We start from the raw sequence: 24,737 nt of genomic DNA, 5'->3' as shown, positions 1-24,737 counted from the left end.
ATACAATCATGTTAAAATTTAAATGTACTTCCTTACCCTCCCATAATGAGGTAAATTATAAGTCCTTCTATGCACACCTGTTGCTAGAGGGTCATTGTGGACATAGGACTCTGTAGATTCTTCAGGATATAAAATAGAGCTGAGGTCTTATGCTTGGGCATAAGAATGGTGAGCTGAATGACATTAAAATATATTATTCCATTTCCAATTTGCCTTCTGCTGCTAATGACCCACTAATACATGAGCTATAGCTTCATAGAATTTCCAGTGGGGATGGTCCAGGCTGTACTGGGAAAACCATTTCATGGCAGGCCCAATAGCTCTCTCGCAGTGACCTTCTGTATGTTGTTTGGAGACAGAGCGTTCAGGTTCCAGACAGCATGAGTGATTGCTAGACATCAGAAGCCTTCAAATACTGTACATTTCCTTAATGAGAGTTCTCGTCTCCAGCACCAGGTTTTTTTGTTTCCTTAAGTCCTGACACTCTCTGGGTTACTTCATCATCCAGGTAGTTGATCCAGGCACTACTGTAGTATTGGGGTATTGCCTTCTATCCAGTGACCCTCTTACCCGCACTGTGTAAGCCTCCACCTGCCCTGGGCACACTTTGGACGATGCATTTGGCCAGAACTGCTCCACTTCTAAAATAAGAAATACATTGTTTTGTCTGACCACAACCTTCTAATCTACTCTTTTAGTTTAAATAACTCAATTCGTCCACCTTATTATGTATTCTTAACCTATGGCGTCTTCTGCTTTCTCTGTCTCAGCTCTCTCATCAGAATTGCTTAATGTCTTTCTTAAGTTTTAGTGTTATGTCTACTTCAACCACCCTAGTATCTTCTAGTATCTTCATCTCCTTTGCCCCATTTTTTCTTGTCATCACTCCTATCTCTTAAAATCTGTCTCGGTTGAGATTCCTAGGTCCCCTTTCTCCATGCTGGTGTCTGTGTACATGAAGAGGGATTTAGAAGATCACAATATCATGCCAATTCATGATAAAGCATCCATTGCTGTCCTTTCCATAATTAGCTCCTTTTTCTTTTCCGAAAGTAGTTATTTCAGACATCCTCCACTCTCCACAAACTTCTAACTCTCCCATCTCCCCTTAATTCTCAACAGATGATTTCATCTTTCTACTTCTTTGTACTTCACAGAGAGAATAGGTAATTACTCCTTTAAGTTCCTTCAACCAACTTATAATTTCACCCATTCTACAATTTCACCCATATTTGGCCTCTACCTCTTCTTTGGATAACATGCTCTCCTGAATTATCTTTGACTTGAGCTCCTGATTCTTCTCTATTTTCTCCTTCTACATCTCCCTTCATATTAATTCCACTGCATCCGATGTTTTTCACAGGAGGCAGGAAGAAAGAAAACCTCCAATCATATACTGCTCTTTGACTTTGCCTTCTATTTCCCCTCTCTCTCAAAGCCACATTCCTTGAAGGGAATTGTCTGCCCCTAGTTTCTGACCGCTCTAAAGTCTGCAATTTTGTCTTCCCTCACACCATGCATTGACACTCCCCTTGTCAAGGCCACAGTGACCTCTTTGCTGCTAAGTCAAATCTAGCATTTTAGAATATACAATTATTTTCACCTGCCTGCTTTTCTTTTAGTATTATTTCAACCTCATAGTATTATCTACATTTTCTGAATAAGAAACTGATACTCTGAAAGCTAATTTGGTCAACATCACAAACATAGCTGTAGCTGGCAAAAGTTGAGCTTGAATCAAGGGCTTCTGACTCAGGATCCTGTATTTTGCAACTATAAAATAAAGTGAATCAATTATATTCTCATATTCGTTATTCCATAGATATTTACAATTTATTTTTTACTTAATATCCTATATTCCCATGGCCTACATTGATAGCAGATGCCGCAGCATCTGAAGTTATTAATAATTTAGTTGACCCAGAAATTTCAGGGAAAAGGGGAAGCTAATGAGAACAGTTTTGCCTCATGAATTTCTGAGCAAACATAAAGACACTGAACATGTTAGAGACAGACTATTCCTCCTATGTAAATTGACTCAAGCAAAAATCTAAAAAAAACAAAAACAAAACAGTGAAAGAGTAAAATCTCACCCATTGTAAGAAACTAGATTGGGCTTAAAAACCAAATATTGAATGAAAGATCTCTGATCTGATTGGGAAAAAAATGTCCTATCTTTTCTTTTTTTCTTTATAAATCTCTTTCCATTGAGAAACTTATATTTTGGTGATAAGAAAATCATGCAGAATAGTTATAATCCACAAGAATTTTCCGTGCATTGCTATCGTATTGGTCTGTGTGAAATGCCCCGTAAGCAGAAGAAAATAAGCTCTCAAGAGCAGGCTTTTCAGAAAAAATGGCACTCGAGCTAAGACTTAATGGATTGCAGATGTTTTTTCAGGTGGATAAGAGAGGAAAGGCATCTAAGCAGAGGGACCAGCATGTGCAAAATGCAGAAACATAGATGTCCTGTTGTGTTTAGAGAACTACAACCAGTTGTCCCAATGAAGTATTAGTCAAGGCTTTAAAAAATATAATTACCAGGGTGACGATTCAAAATAGTTTGGAGGACTAAAATCAGCAGTGTGGGTTTATTGTTCACACAGTGGAAAGTCTCCAGAGTGGCTGGTTGCAAGCACAGATGGATGGGAGGATTTAAAAGATGCCATCAGTTTTCTGTTCTGTTTCCCTCTCCTGTCTTTCTCCCTTTCCTTCCTCCCTCCCTCCCTCTCCCTCCTTCCCTTCTGTGTTAGCCTGATCCTCATACAGGCTCTTACCACAGAGAAATCAAAACTGCTACCAGCAGTGCTAAGCTAAACGCATTCCCATATTCCTGGATCACAAAGTGTGTATTCATTTTATGACTACTGTCCTGTGCATGAATGCAAATTGCTTGATAATGTGTCCCCTACTGGCCTGTCCCACTTTATTTTCTATTGTCTACCCCTATTTCATTTATACATGGACCAGGTTAAGGAAGCCAGTTCTAGATGAATAGGGAGCCTTTGTCAGGGGTGTAATAAATTCATATGTGAGAAAAACAAGATGACTCTAGTAATTTTAGAGATAATACAGGGAGACAAAAAAATCACTATGGCATTTGTGACAATTCAGACAATTATTGTCTTTACTATGTTTATGTCATAATCTAACCAATTATATATTCATGTAAATATAGGGTATTTTCATTACTATTAAACTCTGCAAAATGTGTGCTCATACACCCAAGTTCGAAGCTATTTTCTTTGGTTATCTTTTTAGAAGCGGAAGTGCAAAGGAGGAAAAAAATGCGCAATTTAGAATGTATACATATTGGCCAATAGCCTTCCACAAAATAATTCCCATTTTTTTACTTGCATCCGCAATCTACTTGTTTGAATTTTCCAGCAGCATAGACTCCTTGAAATCATGTACCTTTGCAATTGTCAATATGATATTACAATTCTATTAGAAGAGAATTTCTTTGTGTGTATTTTCACAAAGTAGTGAAAATCTGTCTGTAATTATCTTTATGTGTCCATTTATGGTTTGGTTAGTAAAAGGTGAAAGAGATGGTTGTCTTAGTACGTTTACTGTCTGGTGACTTAATTTTTTTTTTTTAAGATTTTATTTATTTATTCGACAGAGAGAGAGACAGCCAGCGAGAGAGGGAACACAAGCAGGGGGAGTGGGAGAGGAAGAAGCAGGCTCATAGCGGAGGAGCCTGATGTGGGGCTCGATCCCAGAACGCCGGGATCACGTCCCGAGCCGAAGGCAGACGCTCAACGACTGAGCCATCCAGGAGCCCCTTAATTTTTAATCATAAATATGCCAGTGTATCCACCTCAAGCATATGACAGGTGTGAGAAGGAATTGACAAATCCAACATTTTTACAAAAACAATAGGTTAGCAGTGCAGATTAGAGAGAAAGGAGCCAAATGAAGATGGCATATATTACTGGCACCGTGTCTCAGATGGAAGGGCCAGGAAAACAAATGAGAGAACCATTTGGATGTAATTAGGAAGCAGGAGGCAGGAAAAAGAAAGAAGAGTCTTGTAAACTAAGGAGCAGATGATGCCTCTATAGCCAAACTCCCCAAATCTTTCAGCTCGCCTTTCCTGCTCGTTCTGCTATAACAATGTATGTGGACTCTCACTGAAATGTACTCAGCCTTGAGATTATTAATAATTTTGAAACTGAAACCAGCTGCATACAATATACTATAGGCCAAATGCTTCAATTGATTCTCCTGGCTTTATGCATCCCCTATTAAGACATTTATCTCATTAAATTGCAGTTTTATTTTCAGTGTCCTTAACTAAACTCTGAGCTCCAAAGTTCCGATAGTACATGTGAAGAATATCTCTGTACGTGCCGCATCCTAGATGCTTAATGAGAGTTTTCAGTAAATTAATTTATGAGTCAATTTTCATATGTCTTCATGGGTTTCCCTCCCAACCCCCATTCAAAGCAACTGAAACTCAGCATAAAACCCACCACCTTTTTAGGTTATTTGTCCATTTCAACCAAATATTTAGTGCTAGGTCCTGAGGATTTGAAAATTGGCCTTGGAAATTTCTGTGCCCTTGATGTGTCATACTTTAAATAAGGTGGGGTGGGCAAAAGGGAAGTAAAAAGGAACTAATATTTAAACTATGTACAAGACCTAGTGTTCTGCACTTACATGCATTATGTCCAATCCTCAGAACAAGATCACGGGCATCCTCCTGTGGGCACTTGGGGAACACGGGGCTCGTAGATACTTATGAAATGTCCTTAAGGTTTTAATACCGGCAGTTGGAAGATCCAGGATTAGTAAATGCCTATTTTCTTTACTTCGTTCAATGTTGCTGATCCTTATTTACTTTCTGGAGCTAGACAGTATTTTTCTGTTTCTTTTCAGCCACACAAAATGAGAGGATGAATAGTGAGCTTGTCATCAGCACCTCTTTCATTCCCAACAATTAAAATTGATAGTAATTCCACTTTTGTCGCCCTCAGATTTTCATGCCTAAAATAGATTTTCTATATTTTTCTCCTATTCTTCCTTACTAAATACCTCTAATATTGGTAGTTGAAATGGGGTTTCCAGATCCTGGAAAAGACAGCCTCCTGAATAATTACTTTTTTTTTTTTTTTTGCCCCAGTGGCCATACATGAGACTTCTCTTACCCACTCCCTCGCTTTTGCATGAGCCAGAACATAAGGTCTGTACGATGATGGCGCAGATCATACCTGTTCTCCCCGCAGACCCTCCTTAGAGTAAGCACTCCCAGGCGTAGCTCCTCATCTCTGCTAAATTGTCTTTTAAAGTCAAGATACGATAGTTTTCTTCTGAAGTGCATAATTATTCTAATGTATGTGTGAGGACCACATGCCATTCTTGCTTTCATTCTTTCCACAAATGTTTGTATGAGTCTCTTCTGGGTAGAAGACATTATTTAGGTTCTAGAACCACAGCTTTTTATTTTTAAGACAAAATTGCTGTGCACATCAGGCTTCTATTCCAATAACTGTCCTAGACCAAAATTTCCAGAAGGTATGAGCAGGCATACTAGTTATCATTCTAGCTACTTTGCCTGCTTTTGATGATGATGATGACAACATTCTGATGGGAAAAAAAAAAAAGACCTGATTCATGCTAATTTATAGGTTCAGTCTTTAGGGAGTGTTTGAAATTGCGTCTTTTTTAATAGCAGGTTTGGAGAGGATGCCAGTGATGGAATAAATCCCAAATTAGCTGGATTTTAAAGTATCAAGTAAAAATGGCAAATTACAGGAATAACGGGACAACCTGGTGATTCTCAAACTTTGTTTCACATTCAGGTCACCTGGGAGCTTTTTAAAAATCTTGATTCCCATCCTACACCCCATACCCCTTCAATCAGAAAGTTGGTGGGTGGGACCTAGGTATCAGGTGGTTGTTGGTTTTTTTGCTTTTTGTTTTAACTCCCTGGGTTATTTCAGCATGAAATAAGCTTGAGAGCCAATGATCCAAACACATTTTTATCAACCTTTAATGTACATGCAAATCAACTGGGGACCTTATTAAATACAGATTCTGGTAATAGATCTGGGGGGGGGTGCTAAGTTCTTCATGTCCCAGGAGCAACCAGATGTGGCTACTGCTGATGTACATAGCACATATCGAGAGGCAAGGCTCTAACCAACATGTCTCAGCTTATCAGGGCTGGAAGAGCTCTGGAGCTAGCCACTAGCCCTGGTCTGGGCAGTGGTTAACACCGTTCAGGACAGTGGGGGCATGTCAGTCTTCCGTGACAAAAACAGCTTAAAAAGCTATCAGGGAAGAGATTGTGATGTCATAGGTTTTCTCACAAGTTTGAAAACCTCTCCTTCCCATCCCAAGCCTGAGCAGGAACTGCTGGGACCTACATCTGCAGGTGCTGATCTCCTTCAGGGTCTTTGGGAAATACCGTCATAGGACACGTGGCTCACGTTTACCCAACGGCCAAACCTCCAGAAGAGAAGAAGCAGCCAGGCTTTTCATCTACATGTAAAACTCAGTTCTAGAGCTTCTGCCTGTTCTAAGTGTGTTTTATAAGTGAATAACCCGACTACAAATTGTTCCACAACCTAGTGGGTGGTTAGACAGATGATGGTAGGAAAGACCTGTTCCTTTTGTGGAAGTATAACTTAAAATTGGGAAACTTTTAGAAATGAGCTATTTAGCCCCATGAGTGATCACCCCAGTTTCTTACAAAAATGTGTTCTAACTGATCACATACAGTCCCTTGTCTCTCCACCTCGATTCTTTTTTCTTAACTACGTGGAAATTCTATTCTTGGAATATGTTTTTATTTTAAAATTTTTTAATGTTTGAATTTCAAACATACTTGAACCAGTGTCCCCAATTTTTTTCTTAGATTAGAGTTTAGAACAAAAACCCTACAATCATCAAAAATGGCTGACATACAAAATGAAAGAGAAATGTACACTTTTAAGAAAGGGACCTTTTTGCCAAATGAAGGATAATGCGACGGCATTTTAACCTTTCAGTCACAGGAGTCCTGATAGGAATCCAAAATATTTGACTGTATTTGCAAAATACTATCATTCTACCAGTACAAAATGTATTCTATAATATAATCCTATTGGACTATTATGTATTGGTTATGCCAATAATAAATGCCCAATAAAACTCAGTGCACACTAAATCAATGATTCTAATGAACTTCATCTTCTGTGAATTTATTGTATAGAGTTAAGCAGCTTTTGAATAGGAAGTGGAGTTGGTAGAAAAGTAGAATAAGAATGTGTGTTTTTTTTAAAAAAAAAAAAACCTCCCAAAGTGCTTGTTTTCAAAGAATTAAAGATTACAAGTCACTTCAAATGATCCATCGATTAGAGAGACTCATCCATTAGAAAGGCTCTTTTGTCTGCAATAACAAAAGAAAGATACATTTTAACATGCATCTTTTTTTAAATCAGAGCAACCTTTTACATATGCAATCATAACACATCCACCCACAGTATATCTCAATTACAAATATCAGCCATTCAGTTCATCTCATCCCAAACTGGGTGTGAGATGAATTCCGCAATTCTGCACTGTTCATTCCAGCTCTAGTCAACCGAGAAAATCCTTTATGGATATAAAAACACCTCTGGTTTTCTGTTTATTTATGTAACTTCGTAAAAGTAAAATGAACATAGTGTCTAACTGGCAGGGTTTCGCTGACTGGAGCACAATAGGTTCGCAATACATGATTTCATTTTCCATATATGTTTTTATTGATTATTCTAAGATTTGGGTTTTTTTTTTACTTAGAATTAGGTACTTAACGCTCTTGTAAAGGAAAATTCAAACATCTATTGTAAAAGTTGCCCAAAATACAACCAGATTTTGTTATATTCGGTCAACTAAACTCAGCCTTTAATGGATCTGTAATGCATTTTTCAGGATACAGTAGTAATTTCTATTACTGCCTTAACAAATTACCCCAAAATTAGCAGCTCAGATTAACACCCATTTATTAACTCCCATTCCTCTAGTCAGAAGTCTCAGTACAGAGGAGCTCAGTCAGTGCTCTGCTTGGTCTTTGCAGTCCAGAAATCAATGTGTCATCAGGGTTGTATGACTTTCTGAAAGCTCTGTGGATGAATCCACTTCCAAGCTCGTTCAGGTTGTTTGTAAATTCAGTTCTATATGATTATAGGACTGAAGCCCCATTTTCTTGTTGACTGTGACTTAGGAGTCTTTCTATTTCCTTAAATCCAGATATCTCCCTATTTTAAGATCCATAATGTCAATTACATTTGCAAGCCCCCTTTCTCTATGTTACGTAACATAGCCATAGATTCCATGCACGAAGGCATAGTATCTTTGGGGCACTATTCTCCTTACAGATAGGCTAATAGAGGCATTCTGAGTATTGAGCTTCCCTTATGAAACCCTGACAGGATGGTTGATTATGATCAAGGAAGCTCAAAGGGGAAGAAAACATGGATGTCTGAAGATTCCTTCCGGTTCAATGAGACAGATATTTTGTGAGTTTTTGTATATATTTTACCTGTCTTTTCCAATATGTACCTTCACCACTAAGGGCTTTTAGAAATCATCTCTGGCTGGGCTAATTGACAATCCCCGCCCAGCGGTTTGAATGAGACTGTGGTTATGTCATTGCACCTCACACTGCGTGGCCTGAGTCAAGCAGAAAGCACAAAAAAGAAATTAATCTGATCCACTTAAGTTGTATTGAATCTCTTATTTCAAAGAATCTTACAAGGCAACTTATACTCAGTTATTCTTCACAGAAATCTGTACTTTAAATTGCTAACCACGTTCATAAATGAGATGGGGAAAATGGTATGTTCTCTAGTGCTTTTTGTAGGATAAAGTCTTTTGTGGACTAGATGGAGAAATCAGACACAGGCAGGGTGGTTGGCTTTGCTAAATTTGAATGTTTAGATGGCTCCCTGTAAGTATTTTAAAGATAAGCTAAATACCTGTTATTGAAATTCCTCTCCTTGCAGTGAATGTTAACTGCTATTTACAAAAAAATCTGTAAATAAAATGGAGTTTTTTACTGTCGAAAAATGAAAGGATCATAAATTGAAAGCTGTCTCAAAGCAATAGTGTTTTTTAGCACCTGTTTTATGGTTAGTATTGCCCACATTTATTTGGACTCTGAAAACGTTTAGGATCTTATAATTTAACTACAAAAATGTGAAGGAAACTGATTTCCCCAGTTAATAAGGCAGTGTGGGGGGGCGGTGTATGGTGAGGAGGAAGGTGGATGATGTTTTTCAAAGGGAAAATAACTTTTAAGTAATTCAAATTTTTTTTTAGAATTTTAAAATTATTACTCACTTAAATTTTTCTTCCTCTGCCCATCCCACTCTACCTTTAAAATACAATGTTTTTTCCCATGAATTTTTTAGAGTTACCTTCTCCAGAGTATTTTTTCTTCATAATGAAATGGAGAATTCAGAATGTGTGTGCAGTAATTTTTATATATTAACATTAAAATGTCCTCTCATCATACATTTCATCAGATCTCATAACTTTGAAAAATACTGTTACATAGTATTATTTGAAAGATTTACATAACAATTCCCAAAGTACATTTTACACTCCCATTAAATCAAATTGCCAAGAAAGCACCTTAAGAAAGCTTATTAACACAAAACTATGAATTTGAGATGATTTGAAGTATATTTGCAAAATAGAAATCAGTGCTATTTGTGAAACATGGTGGCAGGTTGCTTGTACATATGTAGAATCAATGAATATCATAGTTACATTTTAATTATTCTAAAATCTAAAATTTATGATCTTTCTGAGAGGAGTAACTGGTTTACAATGCCTATTGCCTTTATTTCTTTAATTTTTTAAGTGAAAGTTTCCTTTGAGAGTTATAGGGAATTCTGATTTTCAAAATGAGCAAAAGAAATATATGTTGTTAAATTCTTTAAATTTGTCTGTTCTATTCACAAAACAATTTCTATTTATTAATTCATATACATTGCAAAGATGATATTCCTCCAATAATTTTTATGTTCCCCTTATTAGCTATAGATATCCTGCGTATCTCTCGTTAGCACTCTGATCTGCTATCATGACCTTTGTCTGTCTGGTAGAGGGACATAGGTAAGAGGCACAGGTGATGAGTAGATGGGAGAAGCAACATGTTCATTTCCATATTTGTGTGGTTTACATTAGTTTTTCCCAAACTGGGGAGTAATCTTTTTGAGGATGGAAGAAGACCCTTGTGCCTAGCACAATGTCTTGCTTGTAATAAGCATTGGCTAATATGTTCAGTTAATGTGTTTAGTAAATAAATAATGATAACAATTTTTATCTTCGTTGAAGATTCAGGATATTGTACCTAAATCTATAAGGAGAAGGACAGTAATCCAAAGTTCCTTTGAGGTTGTAAATGAGTTCCTAACATCCAGTCTTTCTGGGTTTACCTTCATCTGCCTTACTATGTATGTCAGCCTGGTCATCTTCATTTTCTTTCTTTTGTTTCTTTTTCTTTTTTAGGGGGGTGGAGGGACAGAGGGAGAAGGAGAGAGAAAATCCCAAGCAGGCTCCATGCCCAGTGCAGAGCCCAATGTGGGGCTTGATCTCACATCCCTGATATCATGACCTGAGCCAAAATCACGAGTCCGTTGCTTAACCGACTGAGCCACCCAGGTGTCCCAATTCATTGTCAAATCAATCACATCCCTGTATCCACACTTGGACTTACATTTTCTATAATATATTACATGAATTTTACATAAGTAAATATTCATTTCCACATTTTAAGTCAAGTTTATTCCTTCTATATTTCTGTAGGGTTCATAAAATTGTCCTTGATTATTCTCCCTTATTCTCTAGTCTCTTAAAGTTTTACGTTTTCTTACTATTTTATTGCAATTATTATATTTGTCAAATACATAATTGTAGGGGCACCTGGATGGCTCAGTTGGTTAAGCATCTGCCTTTGGCTTAGGTCATGATCCCAGGGTCCTGATCAGAGCCCAGCATCCATTAGGCTCCCTGCTCAGCTGGGAGCCTGCTTCTCCCTCTGCCCCTCCCCACTGCTCATGCTCTCTCTCTCTCTCACTCACTTACTTTCTCTCTCTCAAATAAATAAAATCTTTTAAAAATTATAAAAATAAAAAATATGTATTTGTGTAATTTTCTGTATTTTTCTCTTTATGAGGAGTAACTTTATCTTTATAATTGTGTTTATTTTTTTCTCCCAGTGCATGCAGGGAAAATCATAAATCTTGATAATTCAAATGAATATACTAGTTTTGATTGACTTCATGTTTAGCTGAGATTTCGTCTCAGAGGTTTTTTTATTTTAATTTTTGGTATTGTCTTTATAACACTTTGGTTAACTTTGATGAAAGTAAAATTAAAGTATATGTTTTAAGGGAAATATTTGAAGGAAAAGTTGGATTTTGTTTTCAGTAGGGTTTTGAATATTTTTCCCTTCATGATTCCTGTTTTTTCCTCTAATCCCCTACAATGTCAATTTTTTTTTTTTCTAGCTATTCTATCTCTTAGTTTCTTCAGCTGCAAAATGAGAGGGTTGGACTACATTATCTCTAAAGTTCCGTGGTCTGACAATTTAAATCAAAGTCCTGGCCTTCATGAGATTTCCAAATGAAAAAGAATATATGAATTCATTGTAAGGAAAAAGGGGGGAAAAGTCAAAGGGCTTAAGAAATGGATAAGTATATTAGATTGCTTTGAGCATATGGGCCTTCAGTCTAAAACAGTATCAGTTTTATGGATTTTTGTTGTGTAGTAAAGATGTTGATTCAGTGAATTTGATGGAAGCATGAGTGAAAACACTGCTAAGACAATTTCATGGCACACTAGTTAATTCCAAAAGCAATACTAATAGCTACTTTTTGTGGAGTACTTCATTTGTGTGGAATATTTTGCATGAATTAATTTATTTGATTTTCAAAATTTCATGAGGAGATAGAGCAAGTTCATCATTTCCATGCAGATGAGTCTTAGGAGGGGCAATTTTTTGGAAGAGAGGACAAATGACTTTTTTCTTGAAGCTAGGACTGCATACGATACTGTTTTTACATCTGCTATATGTTTATTTAGCCTGCGTTTGAAACTTCCACCAGTAAGTACTAGATACTAGTAAATTATTCATTTGCACAAGATAAACTGAGGCATAAGATATGCTGAATGACTTCTTTCATCCAAAAGTGATGTTAAACCTCAAGACCTATGTATTTCTTGACTATAACTACCCATTTCACCTGCCCCTAGTTCCTGGATCTTGGTCAGAATTGCCTGCAACAGACATATCACTGTTTCTTGATATGCACACAACACTTGAAATTATATTCGCATCTTATATTGTCCATTTGACATTTTGTTGCCTTTTTTCTTAAATTTTTAGTCTGACTCTTCTGCCTGTGGAGATATTTAGTGCAACCACAGGCAAAATATTGCAAATGGGTAAAATATTCTTCATGAGGTCAATGTCATGTTGGAATAGCTACCACATGGGCACACAATAATGTTTGTTAAATTGAATAGAATTGACAGTCATAAATATGAAATAAACTGGGTAAATTAGTGCCCTTTATAATTCCATCTGCATCATAAAACCCAACATTAGAAAGGGGACTATGGCTCCAATGCTTTCATTGCTCATTTAATGTTTCGTAAATGATTTCCCTATCCTTATCAAATTTGTAAAATAGGCTTGAAAGCCAATTATGAAAATTGTGAATTTTCTGGTCTCTCACATGTGGATTTTTAATTTTTAATCACAAGTTTATAGCTTTAGTGTATAGCTTTATCAACTATAAATTATTTACCTGCTGTATTCCATACTGTAATATCTCTCGTTCATATTCCCCGGTTTAAAGCCCAACCTTTCCCTTGAATTATCACTACTACCTTGTCGTGAGTCTTGAGAATCTTTTTCAACAGAAGCTTCATACATGGCCAAAATGATCTTTTTAAAACACAAATTCCCTGGGATAGAATTGCAACCTCCAAGTTTGACAATGAGTCCCTTCGTTATTTGCAGTACACCTACAGTTCCAAGCTCCTATTCATTCTCTTCATCCCTTTGGCCACAAATATGATTCTTCAGTCGTGACATGCTCACTTTCGCCTGCGTGCTTGTACATTATTTCCTCTTCCTTGAATGCCCGTCTCTCTCCTCTGCCAACTTCCCCTGGCTAAGTTTTTCAATTAGACATCACCTCTTTTGAGAGGGCCCAAATTAGAAATCAGCCCCTTTGGGAAGCCTTCTTCAGTACTTTCTAAGACTGGGTTAGGTCCTATTCACTTGACATCCTGGGAGTAGGCATTTATCCCACACAGTGTTTTGAGATTGATGGGTTTTCTTATTGGCCTTTTGCACCATAATCTAAAGTCTTTAAGGGCCAAAGACTCAGTCTTGCTCTCAGGTAAGTCCCTGGTAATTAAGAGTACTAAAATAATACGAATGGAATGAATGACTGTTGTTGTTGTTGTTTTTTAATCATCCCATGATTAAATATAATACTTTAATACATGATTAGATTTAATACTTCTTGACATTAGTGGGTTAAGGCTTAAAGTTCATCCAATTTTGTTCTATACCCATAAAGGAATACGTTCCCAATTTAGGGGTTTATCAGAGAAAAAAAAATGCTACCATTTTAAAAACAATTTTGTACAATGACTGACATTTAGAATATTATTATAGACTATTTGCATGTATGTATATATTGATCTGAAAAATATGTATTATCTTTTATCAGATGTAGAGACATGTAGAAAAGATATTACAGGGGGTCGTTTTTCTGAGAGATGACCAATTTAAAAATAATTTTTTCCTGGTCCGAGTCTATTTGCATGACTGTCATTTCTCTACCTTTTAATAAAGATTTATTTATAATTCACTCTGTGAAGGCACATGGTGAGGCAGAGATTCACAAGTCAGCAAAATGATATTTTGCAGTAATTGACTGCTTTCTTGACATGAGCAAATCTACCTAGAGGGAAGAAGATGCTTAGATATCTTAGTCTCTGGCCTCTGTAAGCTGAGACTGCCCAGTGTGGAGTTGAAAAGCACCATATGTTCAGTACTGTCTTTCCTTACATTCTCCATGGTCTATCGAAGGTCAGGACCCCACAGAATCTTCACTTCTCCAACAAGAGATTAGAACCTGAGTCGCCATTGACTCAGGAGAGGATTGCATAGTTCCTCCTTTTACAATTGTTAATTGAGACATTTTCTGGGAGCACAAATTGGAATCCTTAAGAGGTATCTTACTGAAATCAGGTCAACTTCATACCATCCCTAATATTGCTTCAGTGATGTTTTTCATAGCACGATTATGCCCGTTGTTTTCATAAAACACACGCAGAACACCGGAAACACGACGGATTTGGATATTATTTTCATTGTACTCGTACTACTAAAATTGTTTTAAAAGAAGGATCTATTTTTTTTTCCTTTTTAACCACCATTGATAGAAGCATAATTGCCAAGACTTTTTTTTTTTTTTTTTTAAATAGGGTCAGGGAATCTACTCTGAAGACTCAAGTAACCGTAAATTGTTTTTTTCCCCTGTAGCTGAAATTGCTATGTTGCTTTTAAATTTCCCAATCCAAATTAATGAACAGTTTTCTCTGTAGTATAAGAATGGCTTTGGCAGTGCAAATATCAGAGCAATCTCTTCTTCATTAAATTGGGCAAAGAGGATTCACTGGTTCTCAAACTGTTAAATGGATATTAGGGTTTTTAATGAATGGAACATTTATTTTTGTGCCAGCTCAACTAACAACATTGACATGATTAGCATACATTTTGGCAACTGTTCTAGCACAAGGTGTTAGTAAAAAGAGGCTTTTATCTTTGAGCTTAATTTACTTTAACTTTCCTTGTTATAAATGCTTTTAATGTGAATGAGATGCTTTTGTAAAAGAAATCCTGGCACAACAAGTTATTCAGAAATATGTCTTTTTATTAATGTTTTAGGCATTTCTCATGCTAGAGACGAAGCCTATACCCCGAAACACATGAACTTTCTTCAAATTTAGAAATAAATAGAATATTTTGTTACTTATGGTGAAATCACTGCACTTAGGAGGATTTTTTAAATTAATGGTGCTACGTATTTCATATGTAGTTCCTTCCTTTAAAAAAGGGAAAGAGGATACAAAAATGACTGGTAAGGGATGGTTTCCTCCAGGGCTCTACATCAGTTATGAATGAAAAGTTTTGGGGGTTAAATGATCTTAGTTTCTTAGCTCAGGTGCCTCTCATACAAAAGGAATTTCCAATAAAAATATATTTCCTTTTTGTAACAAACAGTACTGCCTCCCACACTTATTTTATTTATTCAAATTGTCAAACCAAAGAAAACAAGAAAAATGAGTTAATACAAATTCAAAAGGTCCTGGGTGTTTGCATTCAATTTTTTTTTTTGCAGTGTATTTTTAAAATGTATTGAAAGCTATTGTAACACAGCTAACAAGGGATTTGTCAGAAGTATGTAGTAAAATGAATGTTTATAGTTGATACTAAGCCAAAAATTAATATGCATGTGTACATGCATGGGTATAAATTTTCATCTGAACTCCTGTCAAACATCTAGGAGTGCTCTCTATTATATTTATATATGTCTCTATCTACGCACATATTCAATGATTTACCCAATGTTTAATTGAGTAATGAATTAGTTTAATATAAACTTTAGCAAACAGAATATTTACACTTTAGCCACATTTACCTCTAAAAGCAAACAAATACCAGTAACAGGCACTTCAGTGAAAGAACACACCCACGTTCAAGTATAAATGGTAAAAATGAGAAAGAAATTATGAAAATATATACCTTTAATTTGCAGACATATAAACACGTTTGGTACAGTACAGACACATGAGGCTGAAAAAAGTAGAATGATCCAGCTTAAGCTAACACATTCCTTGTTTATACAGATATTTTGCTATAGCTCTCATATAAAATGAAATTCCCAGCTCAACAGAATGAAGTGAAAGAGATCAATCACTAAGGAACCAGCTCGCTTCATTGCAAAGGATTCAGTAAAAGCTATCAAAGAAATCTGCTGCTGGGCTTACAAATAAACTCTTGGACCTAATCCAAAGCCAAAGAAAGGAAGCCAGAAATGGTAGCCAACAAACCCAAACAACAACAAAAAGATAAGTATAACTTTTATATAAAGGGCCCAACTAAAACAACCGGTAGTATACACGAGCTTCTAGAATAATTCCATTTTAATATGATTTTTATTTTCTCAGGTGATAAATGAGTTCAAGCACATAAAAGCCTAATATAGAACCCAAGTATGAAGTACTACTGACAAGTTGTCAAAGCACCAAAATGTCGTGAACACCTATGAAGCGACTAAGGATTGAAACAGGTCTTTGCTCCTGGCTGTTTTCCTTGGACGCAATTTCCAGTTACAATGTCTGTAAGGGAGAATATACACATTTCCCCTGTCGTAATAGCAAGTGCAGTGGTAAAGGGAACAGAAAGCATCTGAGTACACACAAAGTGAAACACTGTTCAGCAGGTCAACTCTGTCGCACATGGCCGTGTTTTCACCCTTGCTAAAAAGAAATAGCGCTTCTTTGTAAGGCCTTCGCTTTCACACTACACATGATGTACTTGTGAGGTAATAAACATTCTGTTTACAAATGCATTTCTTTTCTTTCATATCATACATTGAAGTGTGGTGAAATTCAATTTATTTCAATTTCATATCTCTTAAATGTTAAAAACAATATATTTAAAATATACTCTCTCATTAATTTCATGTACAACAACTGTCCTGTACAATACCTCAAAACAGTTCCCTGCAAAGGAGCAGCTGATGCCCTCTTGTGGTTAAAGGACTTTTTAGACCAAAAAATGCAATGTACCATTTTCTTACCTTATTCCCAGCTTCTATCAATCTGCTTGGTGAATGAAAGCTGCAAATCATGTCCAAGCTTTTTTATAACAGTTCTGTTAGTACTGATTTTCATTAAAAAATGCTGTACACCTTTTATAACCTCTGATTTTGAATTTAAAAACCTGTAAACAGCTTATTTACAATATAGTACAAGTTATAAATTAGTCGTCCTTCATTGGAACTGTCGTCTACACACTCTTGTTTAGGTGATGAAGACTACCCAAAGTCAGCTAAAACAGCTCTGGGTTATTCCACAATGAAATATCAAATATTAGAAATAGCCATTGGTTTCCTTTCTCTCATATGCAAGTCAATTTTTCCTTTGAGTGGAATTTGTACTTCCAAATTTTCGTCTTCCCTGTGATGCTTTTTCCCCCTCCTTAAACAGATGTATATGCCCATCCCTGTTACAAGTGTGATAGAGCCCAAGCTTATCACAGACAGAGCTACTAGAGTGGGCACACAGGACACAGACTCGACTTTCCTATGAGTTGGTTCTATTGAGATCTGTGGTTCTTTCTCCTCTATATTGATTTCTGGTTCCTTTCTTAAAAGACTCTCAATGTAGCTCTCATTACTGACAGTGTCATTGACAAACAGGTTCACCATGACCGTGGAATGGAGAGGTTCAGGATAACCATGGTCACTCACTTTCACCAGTAAACGATGGAGTCCATAGTCTGTCTGCAGCAATGCCTCTTCCAAAGTAATGTTGCCAGTTTTAGGGTCAATCCTAAAGGACTCAGGCCTAGGACCTCTTCTTCCTATGATGCTGTAAGCTATGACGGCGTTCATGCCTGTGTCTTTGTCAACAGCATAGACCTCTGTAACAGGGGAACCGGGGAGAGTAGAAGGCAGTACCAACAGGTAGGACATGTTGGACTGAGGAAATAAAACCAGAGGAGGGTTGTCATTGATATCTAGAAGGAGAATTGTGATTTTTGCAGTCGAAGAGAGGGCAGGCTCACCCCCATCAACAGCTTCGACCCACAAAGTGTAGGAGCTTTGCTGCTCTCTGTCCAAAGAGACTTTAGCTCTTAACATGCCCTTTCCTGTGTCTATGACAAAAATATCACTCTGGTTCACCACCGAGAGGGCAACCCATCCATTTCGTCCAGCATCGGCATCTGTGACACTAATGACCCCAATTTCACCATATCCTGGAAAGTTTTCTGGCACAAAAAAGCTGAAGTCCTTGTTGATGAACCTAGGGCTGTTGTCATTTTTATCCAGCACGGTGAGAGCCACAGTGGCCACTGATTCTCTGGGTGGCTTCCCAGAGTCAATAGCTCTGACTGTGTACCTGTACTTTTCTTTCTCTTCTCGGTCCAGCTGAGTGGAAACTGTCAGAATTCCTGTGACACTGTCTAAGGAAAAATAAGAGGGGGCATCAGGTCCCAGGAAATAGGAAACCTGGCCTCTCTCTCCACTGTCAGCATCCGTCGCATACAGCTTAGTTAAAAAGGCATTGGGCGCGTTGTTTTCTTCAATGGTTAGTTCCAGCAAGGGTTGCAGGAAAATGGGAGCATTGTCATTGTCATCTAAAAGTTGCACTTTAATAATTTTTTTGACATGGAACCCCTCAGAGTTCCAGGCCACCACCACTATTTCATAGAACTGCTGTAGCTCATAGTCCATCGGTTTTGTGGTTTCCAGCAAATATTCGTTATTGTACGGTTTGTACGGTGATAACCTAAATGGTCCTTCACCGTCCAGGTAGCAGTTCACCTTGTATTTACCTTCTGGATCTCTTATGGTGAAGAATGCAATTGGAGTGTTAATGGGTTCCAGTTCTTTCAGGTAAACAATACCATCTACCTCATTTGCTATATAACGAGGAACAATTTCAGGTGGTCTGAAAATGACTTTGATAATGGTCACCAGGGCCGTGGTCACAGCGGGGATGCAGCCTGGCCCGTTAGCAAGGATGGTGAGCTTGTGCGTTTGCAGAACACTTCCCCCAATCTTACTGAAAAGTTTGATGACTCCCGTGGTTTCATCCAGATGGAATAAATCCTTGGATGCTTGTGGAACTTTCTGGCTGTAAGCGTAGGTGATCTGAGCATTGGTTCCCAAGTCTCTGTCCACAGCCTGGACAGCTGCAACCGGTGTGCCCACTGTAGCATTCCCAAACACAGTGACATTGATTTGTGAGTCTGCGAAGAGAGGGCAATTGTCATTAATGTCAGTTATGCCGATGGTGAGGGTGGCGCTGCCCAGCAGTGGTGGAGACCCACCGTCCTCCGCTATGATGATGCTCACGTACTGGTCCTGGGTCTCCCTATCCAACAGTCCCATGACAATTAGGTAGGGAGTGCGCTCCCCATTCTCATTCTCCTCCACGTCCAGGGTGAACATGCGATGGTAGTCCAGTAAGCGGTAGGTCTGCACCCCATTAGTGCCTATATCTGGGTCCATGGCAGGATGCTCTATGGCGAGCCGGGTGTTTATAGGTGCATTTTCCGGGACCCAAACCGAGATTTGGGGAACGGGGAACTGCGGGGCATTGTCATTGATGTCCCGGATAGCGATTTTCACCTTCACAAACCTAAAGTATTCCTGAGGCAGGACCAGTACATCCAAAAGCAAAAGACAAGAATCAGAGGAAGGGGAGGAGGCGATGGAAATGCTGCCGCCCCAGGCGGCTCCTCCACCTCCTTCAAGACACAGGGCCTCCCGGTCGATCTCCTGGGCAGAAGTGTGCAGCTCGCCGGAGCGGTTGTCCAGGGTCACGTACTGGCCGCTAAGTCCCCGAGAGGCCAGGCTGAAGGAGAGAGGGGGGTCCCGCTCAGCGACGGTGCGCTCCGGCAGCTGCGACAGCTGGTCCTGCCTCCCGGCGGCGCGGGGCACCAGCCGCAGGTCCTCGGCCAAGCTGCCGATGAGCACCCCCGCGGGCAGTCCCTCGTTCAGGCTGTACAGAAGCTCCGTGGCCCGGCTGTAACTCGCGAGGCAGTTGAAGGGTCCCACGAAGAGGAAAAACAGAAACAGATGCTGAAAGTGGGGGGAGGGGAGAGGCTCGTTACACACCCGCGGGAACACGGAGACTGGAGTCAGAAACCAGGGCTACAAGGTCATATTTGCCCCCATCCCCATTACCAAAGGCAAACCCTCTAGTCAGGGAGGAAGAGGAAACTTGCTGCGAAGAAGAGATCTATGGGGCAACATTGTCGCCAAAACTTAATATTTCTGTTCACTTTCTACGCTTCCCCTCCTTCCCCCCCCCATCAACGCCCTTATTCAGTTAATAATCGGAATCCCAAGCCATAAAGCATCCCTGGAAACACACGCCAGAGTGGAGAGCACTCAACTCAGAACTGCGCAACGCCTCAGGGAAACCACCGGGGTAGGTTATGGAGACGGAGGAGGTTCGTATTGGAGAGGACTGAGCGATGATGAGCAATTCATCCATTTATTTCCCATTGAAATGTTTCTATCACTAAGGTCCCCGGAACGAGAAATGTGTCACATCTCTTATTATGAGAATACCACCAACAACAATATCAATAATAATAATAATAATAATAATAATAATAATAATATGTAAAACATACCGACATTTTCCCTTCGGAACCCCCCCCAATTAAACACTTTAGGTCAGAGAAGTGATTTTCATTTTAGCTCTCATCTAGTGTCAAATCGAAAGGATCTGGATCTCCACTTCCTATTAAGCCCTCCCTAATCCCCCTCCCCTAAGGAAAAAGAAGTAAACGCAGAAAATGCTTACGCAAAAACAATTTCTCAATTACAATGGACAGTCCTAGCAGGTGCTGACAGCGGGAAAGAATCTCCGCACCCCAGTATATCAAGCGGATCGAGCCCCCCCCCCCCCCATCTGCCTACATTTCTATTTCAGAAACTTACTCTCCCAACCCACGGACTTGCCTATTCCTTGCTAAAATGAAGACATCTTATCCCAAACTCCCTTTCTCTCCCCCAACCTTCCCGTAAAGTTTGGATTAAAGGAAAAGGTTTTAAAAACCATCAGGAGTAGGAACTGCCTCACAGCACTGCAACTTGTCCGGGCTGCAGGGCTCCTGGACCCCAACCCTTACCGGCAGGTTTCTGTGGCTGGTGCTGCTCCTGGGACGACTTAGACGCCCCATATCCGGGCGCGGGTGCCAGGTCGCCGGGCGCCAGCTCACTGCCAGGGCCCGCGAGCTGCGCGCATTCCCTCGGCCGCGCATTCCCAGGAAGGCTGCAGTCAGCGCGCTCCTGACGGGAGGGCGGCAGAAGACACTCCCTCTCTGTTCATGCAAATCGCTGGGGGAACTTCAGCCAATAGTCATTGGCTCGTCAATTAAGGACGGGAGCAAAAGAGGGGCAGAAAGGCGCGGGGCAGAAGGGCACGGTCATGATTAGCTGCCCCGGACGCAGCTAAGTCCAGACCCCGCCGGAGGAGCCGGAACAGGGGACTTGCCTCTGAAGACTGAGACGAGGCGCCACCCGGTCGGGCACCGGAGCGCGTGCCCACCAGCCTCCCTCCTCGCCGCACCAGTCAGAATCCAAGTGCACAGGTTGCGAGCGCGCGAGAGAGATTAGAATCAAGAAACGAGCCTGAGTGTACATCTGAATCTCGAGAGAGAGGAAGTGGGCGCTACAGAGCAGCCACGGGAGCGTTCCCAAACGCTCGCTTTGCCACCCGTTCTTCGCAGAGACTTGCGTCCAGCAGTGTGTGCACAGAGAAAGAAAAGCCACTCTTCTCCGCGGAGGGAAGGAATTTCAAACTCTTTTTAAGGTGGTTTGAGCCGGAAAAGCAAATCTATGAATTCGGTGAGGGTTTTGACCTGCTCTCACGTTGACTCTTGGCTGCTGGTGGTGGCAGAGCTTCTGCTAGTTTCCTAGCTGGAGGCGCAAGGGTCTCTGGGTGTCTGCCTTGTGGTCTTACTTGAGAGGCAGTTGTGGCTTCTGGCCAAGGGAAAGAGCCAAGCGGGAAAGTGGAAACAATTGTGTGGTAACTAACGCAAGTAGTTTTGCCTGCTGGCAATTTTAACATACTTCTCGAAGGGGGGCATTTTCTTTTTTCACTCACTGAAGCCTAGGTTTAAAAATTGGTTACTTTTCAAATTACCGCTTTTTTCTTTCTCTTGGAATGCTTACTGGGAAAGTGGCCTTTCAGAAAGGAATCCTGGAGGGGTGTGGTGCAAAAATGCTTGGCTGTTTCCTTTGACTCTCCCACTAAATGGCCATGTGACCTGTTTCTTCATTTATAAAATCAGGGCTGCTGAGAGACTCCCATGCATTAAGTCTGTGAAACACTGTTTGATCTGCAGGGTGCCATATAAATAATGGAAAAGACCATTGGCCTTTCCCTGAGTAGACATTTCTCTTCATCACTGGGTTTCCAGGTAGCCTCTGCACTGCCCTGAACATAAAATCCTCCCCACTGCTTATTTAGTGACTGAGCCCAGAATAGAAAAATCTTCCCCTTGGGTCAGAGAAAGATCTGACATCCTGTGCTTTCCATAGGAACCTTTGGAAATTTTCCTCTTCTACCTTATACTCACTAGAATCTAAATTGGTTGGCTGAACTAATTGTTTGGCTCCTTCCTATTTTCTCTTCATCTCTGCTAATTCTAAGACGTGGAGTCCTAAATATTGACAACATACTACATCAAAACACCTGGTGTGTGTCTAACAGTTGCTCGTTGCGCAAATGGGGCCATACACGGAGCACACAAACAAAACTCCCTGTAATACGTATCTGGCATATGATACAGATCTGATTTATAAAATTAGCTCCTTTGAGCTCTTTAGAATGAAACTGGAGCACTGGCGAAGAGGTGAGCGCACGGAGGAACATGTACCCGTGGGTGTGAAGCCATTATCAGCTGATAAACAAAGCACAGTCAGGGAAGGATGATATGTCTCCCCTTCAGCTGCTAATGCTGCCCTCCAGCTGAACTTTTACCGTAATTGGTAAATATTTAGGGGGGGATTTGTAGTTGAAACATGTCCGACTCCAAAAGTCAGTACCAAGCTGCTTCTGAAATGTGTTTAATTTATGTCTTCGCCCAATACCCACAGCTTCTGGAAGTTTGGGGCACGTGGCCAGAAGCAGGCAATAGGTTGGCTGTGAGAGTACATGCAGGCTGGACCCACAGTCTGAATGAATTTTACATTTGTACAGACAGCAACCGTGATAGCCAGTATATCCCCTCACAGTTCATGCCCTCTCCCATAGGTTACAATCGCTCACCTTTTATTTTGATGAAAACACAGGCATCTCTTTCCTTAATTTGTCCTTTGTTTACAATGACACTACACAGGAGCTGTCATTTATGGAGACAATCCAGTTGAAGTGACATCGCCTCTTTATAATTATTTTGTTGACTGTCTTTAATTTTCCCTGGACTCTTAAGCTCTTTCTTTCTCCACTCTGCAGCGGATACTTCTGGCACAGATGCACCATTTTCGAGTGCCCCCATACCACCTCCCAGCAGAGTTTTGGTTCTGACCATACCACCCAGCTGATCTCTATGGAAAAGGTTAGTGCTTCTCCTCCCCTTCATTAAGTAGGCAAGAAATTAAATCTTAATATTCTAGAAGACGTAGATTTAGCATTAATTTTTCTAGAGTACTCTGTTTCTGAAAAGCATGACCATATGAAATATAATGTAAGTTGAAACACAGAAGTTAAACATTCTGGAGATCATGTTTGGAATGACAGTGATAACTCCCATTGCTTTGTGACTGCAAAGGCCCTGGATGGAAGTTTGTCATCAAAACTGGAAGGACTTGGCACAGTTTGAAGTAAAACCTTCATGTCACAATCCAAACTGTTAACTGAGCTACTTGTTACTATCTTTCCTTTTTGAAGATCTAAGCAGAGGTTTCATACGGGGTTACACTGTAATTGGGCCTCAGGAAAAAAAAAAAAAAAAGGCCAAATACCCTTCTTTCTTCTTCTATGCCTTCATCTTGGGTACAGTGAAAACATTCCCAAACTCCTGTTCCTTATGATGTGAGCCCTGTGACCTACCATCTGCTGTCACATATTTCTTTCTAAAGATGACCTGGAGGGCTTCTGTGCTATTCCTCCCTTGAAAATAATAGTTATGAATGTCTCAGATGTCTCAGTTGCCCTGGGCCTGCTTCCCAGGTGTTTTGTAAAAATTGATCTAGAAGAATTGTTAGATTATATGCCTCCCAAGCCTACTTTTTCCATAGACAGGGAAAACAATTTGATACAATAGATGGTATACTGAGCAGAGCCAGGATATTTGGATTCTCTTCTCTAGGTTGCTGCTAGGTTACTGTGTGACTTTAGGTAAGTAATCACACCTCTCTGTTTCAAATTTCCTATAAATACACCCATACATACTACATGGACTTATATGCATTAAATGGCTTTCCTAATGTCTGTCATTAACAGACACTGAATAATGATACACAGGTTACTTTGATAATTATTTACTGCATGATATCACTGAAGGTTAATAATAATTTGTATTTACTGCAAGGCTTCCCTCCTTGTAGTCTTATCTCTTTATAAATTGTGAGCATGCTTGTAAGTGTCAGTCAGGATACCATCTTCAAACTTCGTACATGTATCAAACATGCCCTAAAGCTTTAAAAATCTTTGAAGTGCTGTGTTTACCAGGCAACTTCTATAATTGAGCCATTTAAAGTATTTTAATAACAGTATGGCATCCTCAGGTTTCATGTAATTAATACATACACAGATACTTGAACCTATTTTGAATCATAGTTCTATAAATGTTTTAATTAATTGAAGATTGTAAAGTATAAATTTAGAATATGACCTTATTTTAAGATTACTCCATTTTTGCTTGTTAATATATGAAATTAGCGATCCTTCTAGATGGCTTAGATGTATGTGTATATATT

The 24,737-nt window shown here is 39.4% G+C and overlaps 1 protein-coding gene and 1 long non-coding RNA gene across 6 annotated transcripts in view; one reads left to right on the top strand and one right to left on the bottom strand.

Moving 5' to 3' along the window:
- The window catches only part of LOC123801018 (uncharacterized), a 148,394-nt gene extending 132,396 nt beyond the window's left edge, over positions 1 to 15,998 (top strand). For all 5 annotated transcript variants that reach the window (XR_015725935.1, XR_015725936.1, XR_006782084.2 and 2 more), the window contains one exon: positions 15,913 to 15,998. This is a non-coding gene — a long non-coding RNA (uncharacterized LOC123801018). The remainder of the gene's footprint in view (positions 1 to 15,912) is intronic.
- PCDH20 (protocadherin 20) lies at positions 15,634 to 21,219 on the bottom strand. Its single transcript, XM_045810941.2, has 2 exons — positions 20,942 to 21,219; positions 15,634 to 19,880 (listed from the first exon to the last, which is right to left on the bottom strand). Exons 1-2 carry the CDS (start codon positions 21,071 to 21,073, stop codon positions 17,154 to 17,156), a joined length of 2,859 nt encoding a protein of 952 aa, XP_045666897.2. The 5' UTR covers positions 21,074 to 21,219; the 3' UTR covers positions 15,634 to 17,153.
- Between the last annotated feature and the right edge of the window lie 3,518 nt (positions 21,220 to 24,737).

The sequence above is a fragment of the Ursus americanus genome, chromosome 10 (assembly GCF_024610735.1).
Source record: "Ursus americanus isolate L20-20 chromosome 10, mUrsAme1.1.p, whole genome shotgun sequence".
Classification (NCBI taxonomy): Eukaryota; Metazoa; Chordata; class Mammalia; order Carnivora; family Ursidae; genus Ursus; species Ursus americanus.
This window is presented reverse-complemented; position numbering and strand designations above follow the sequence as displayed.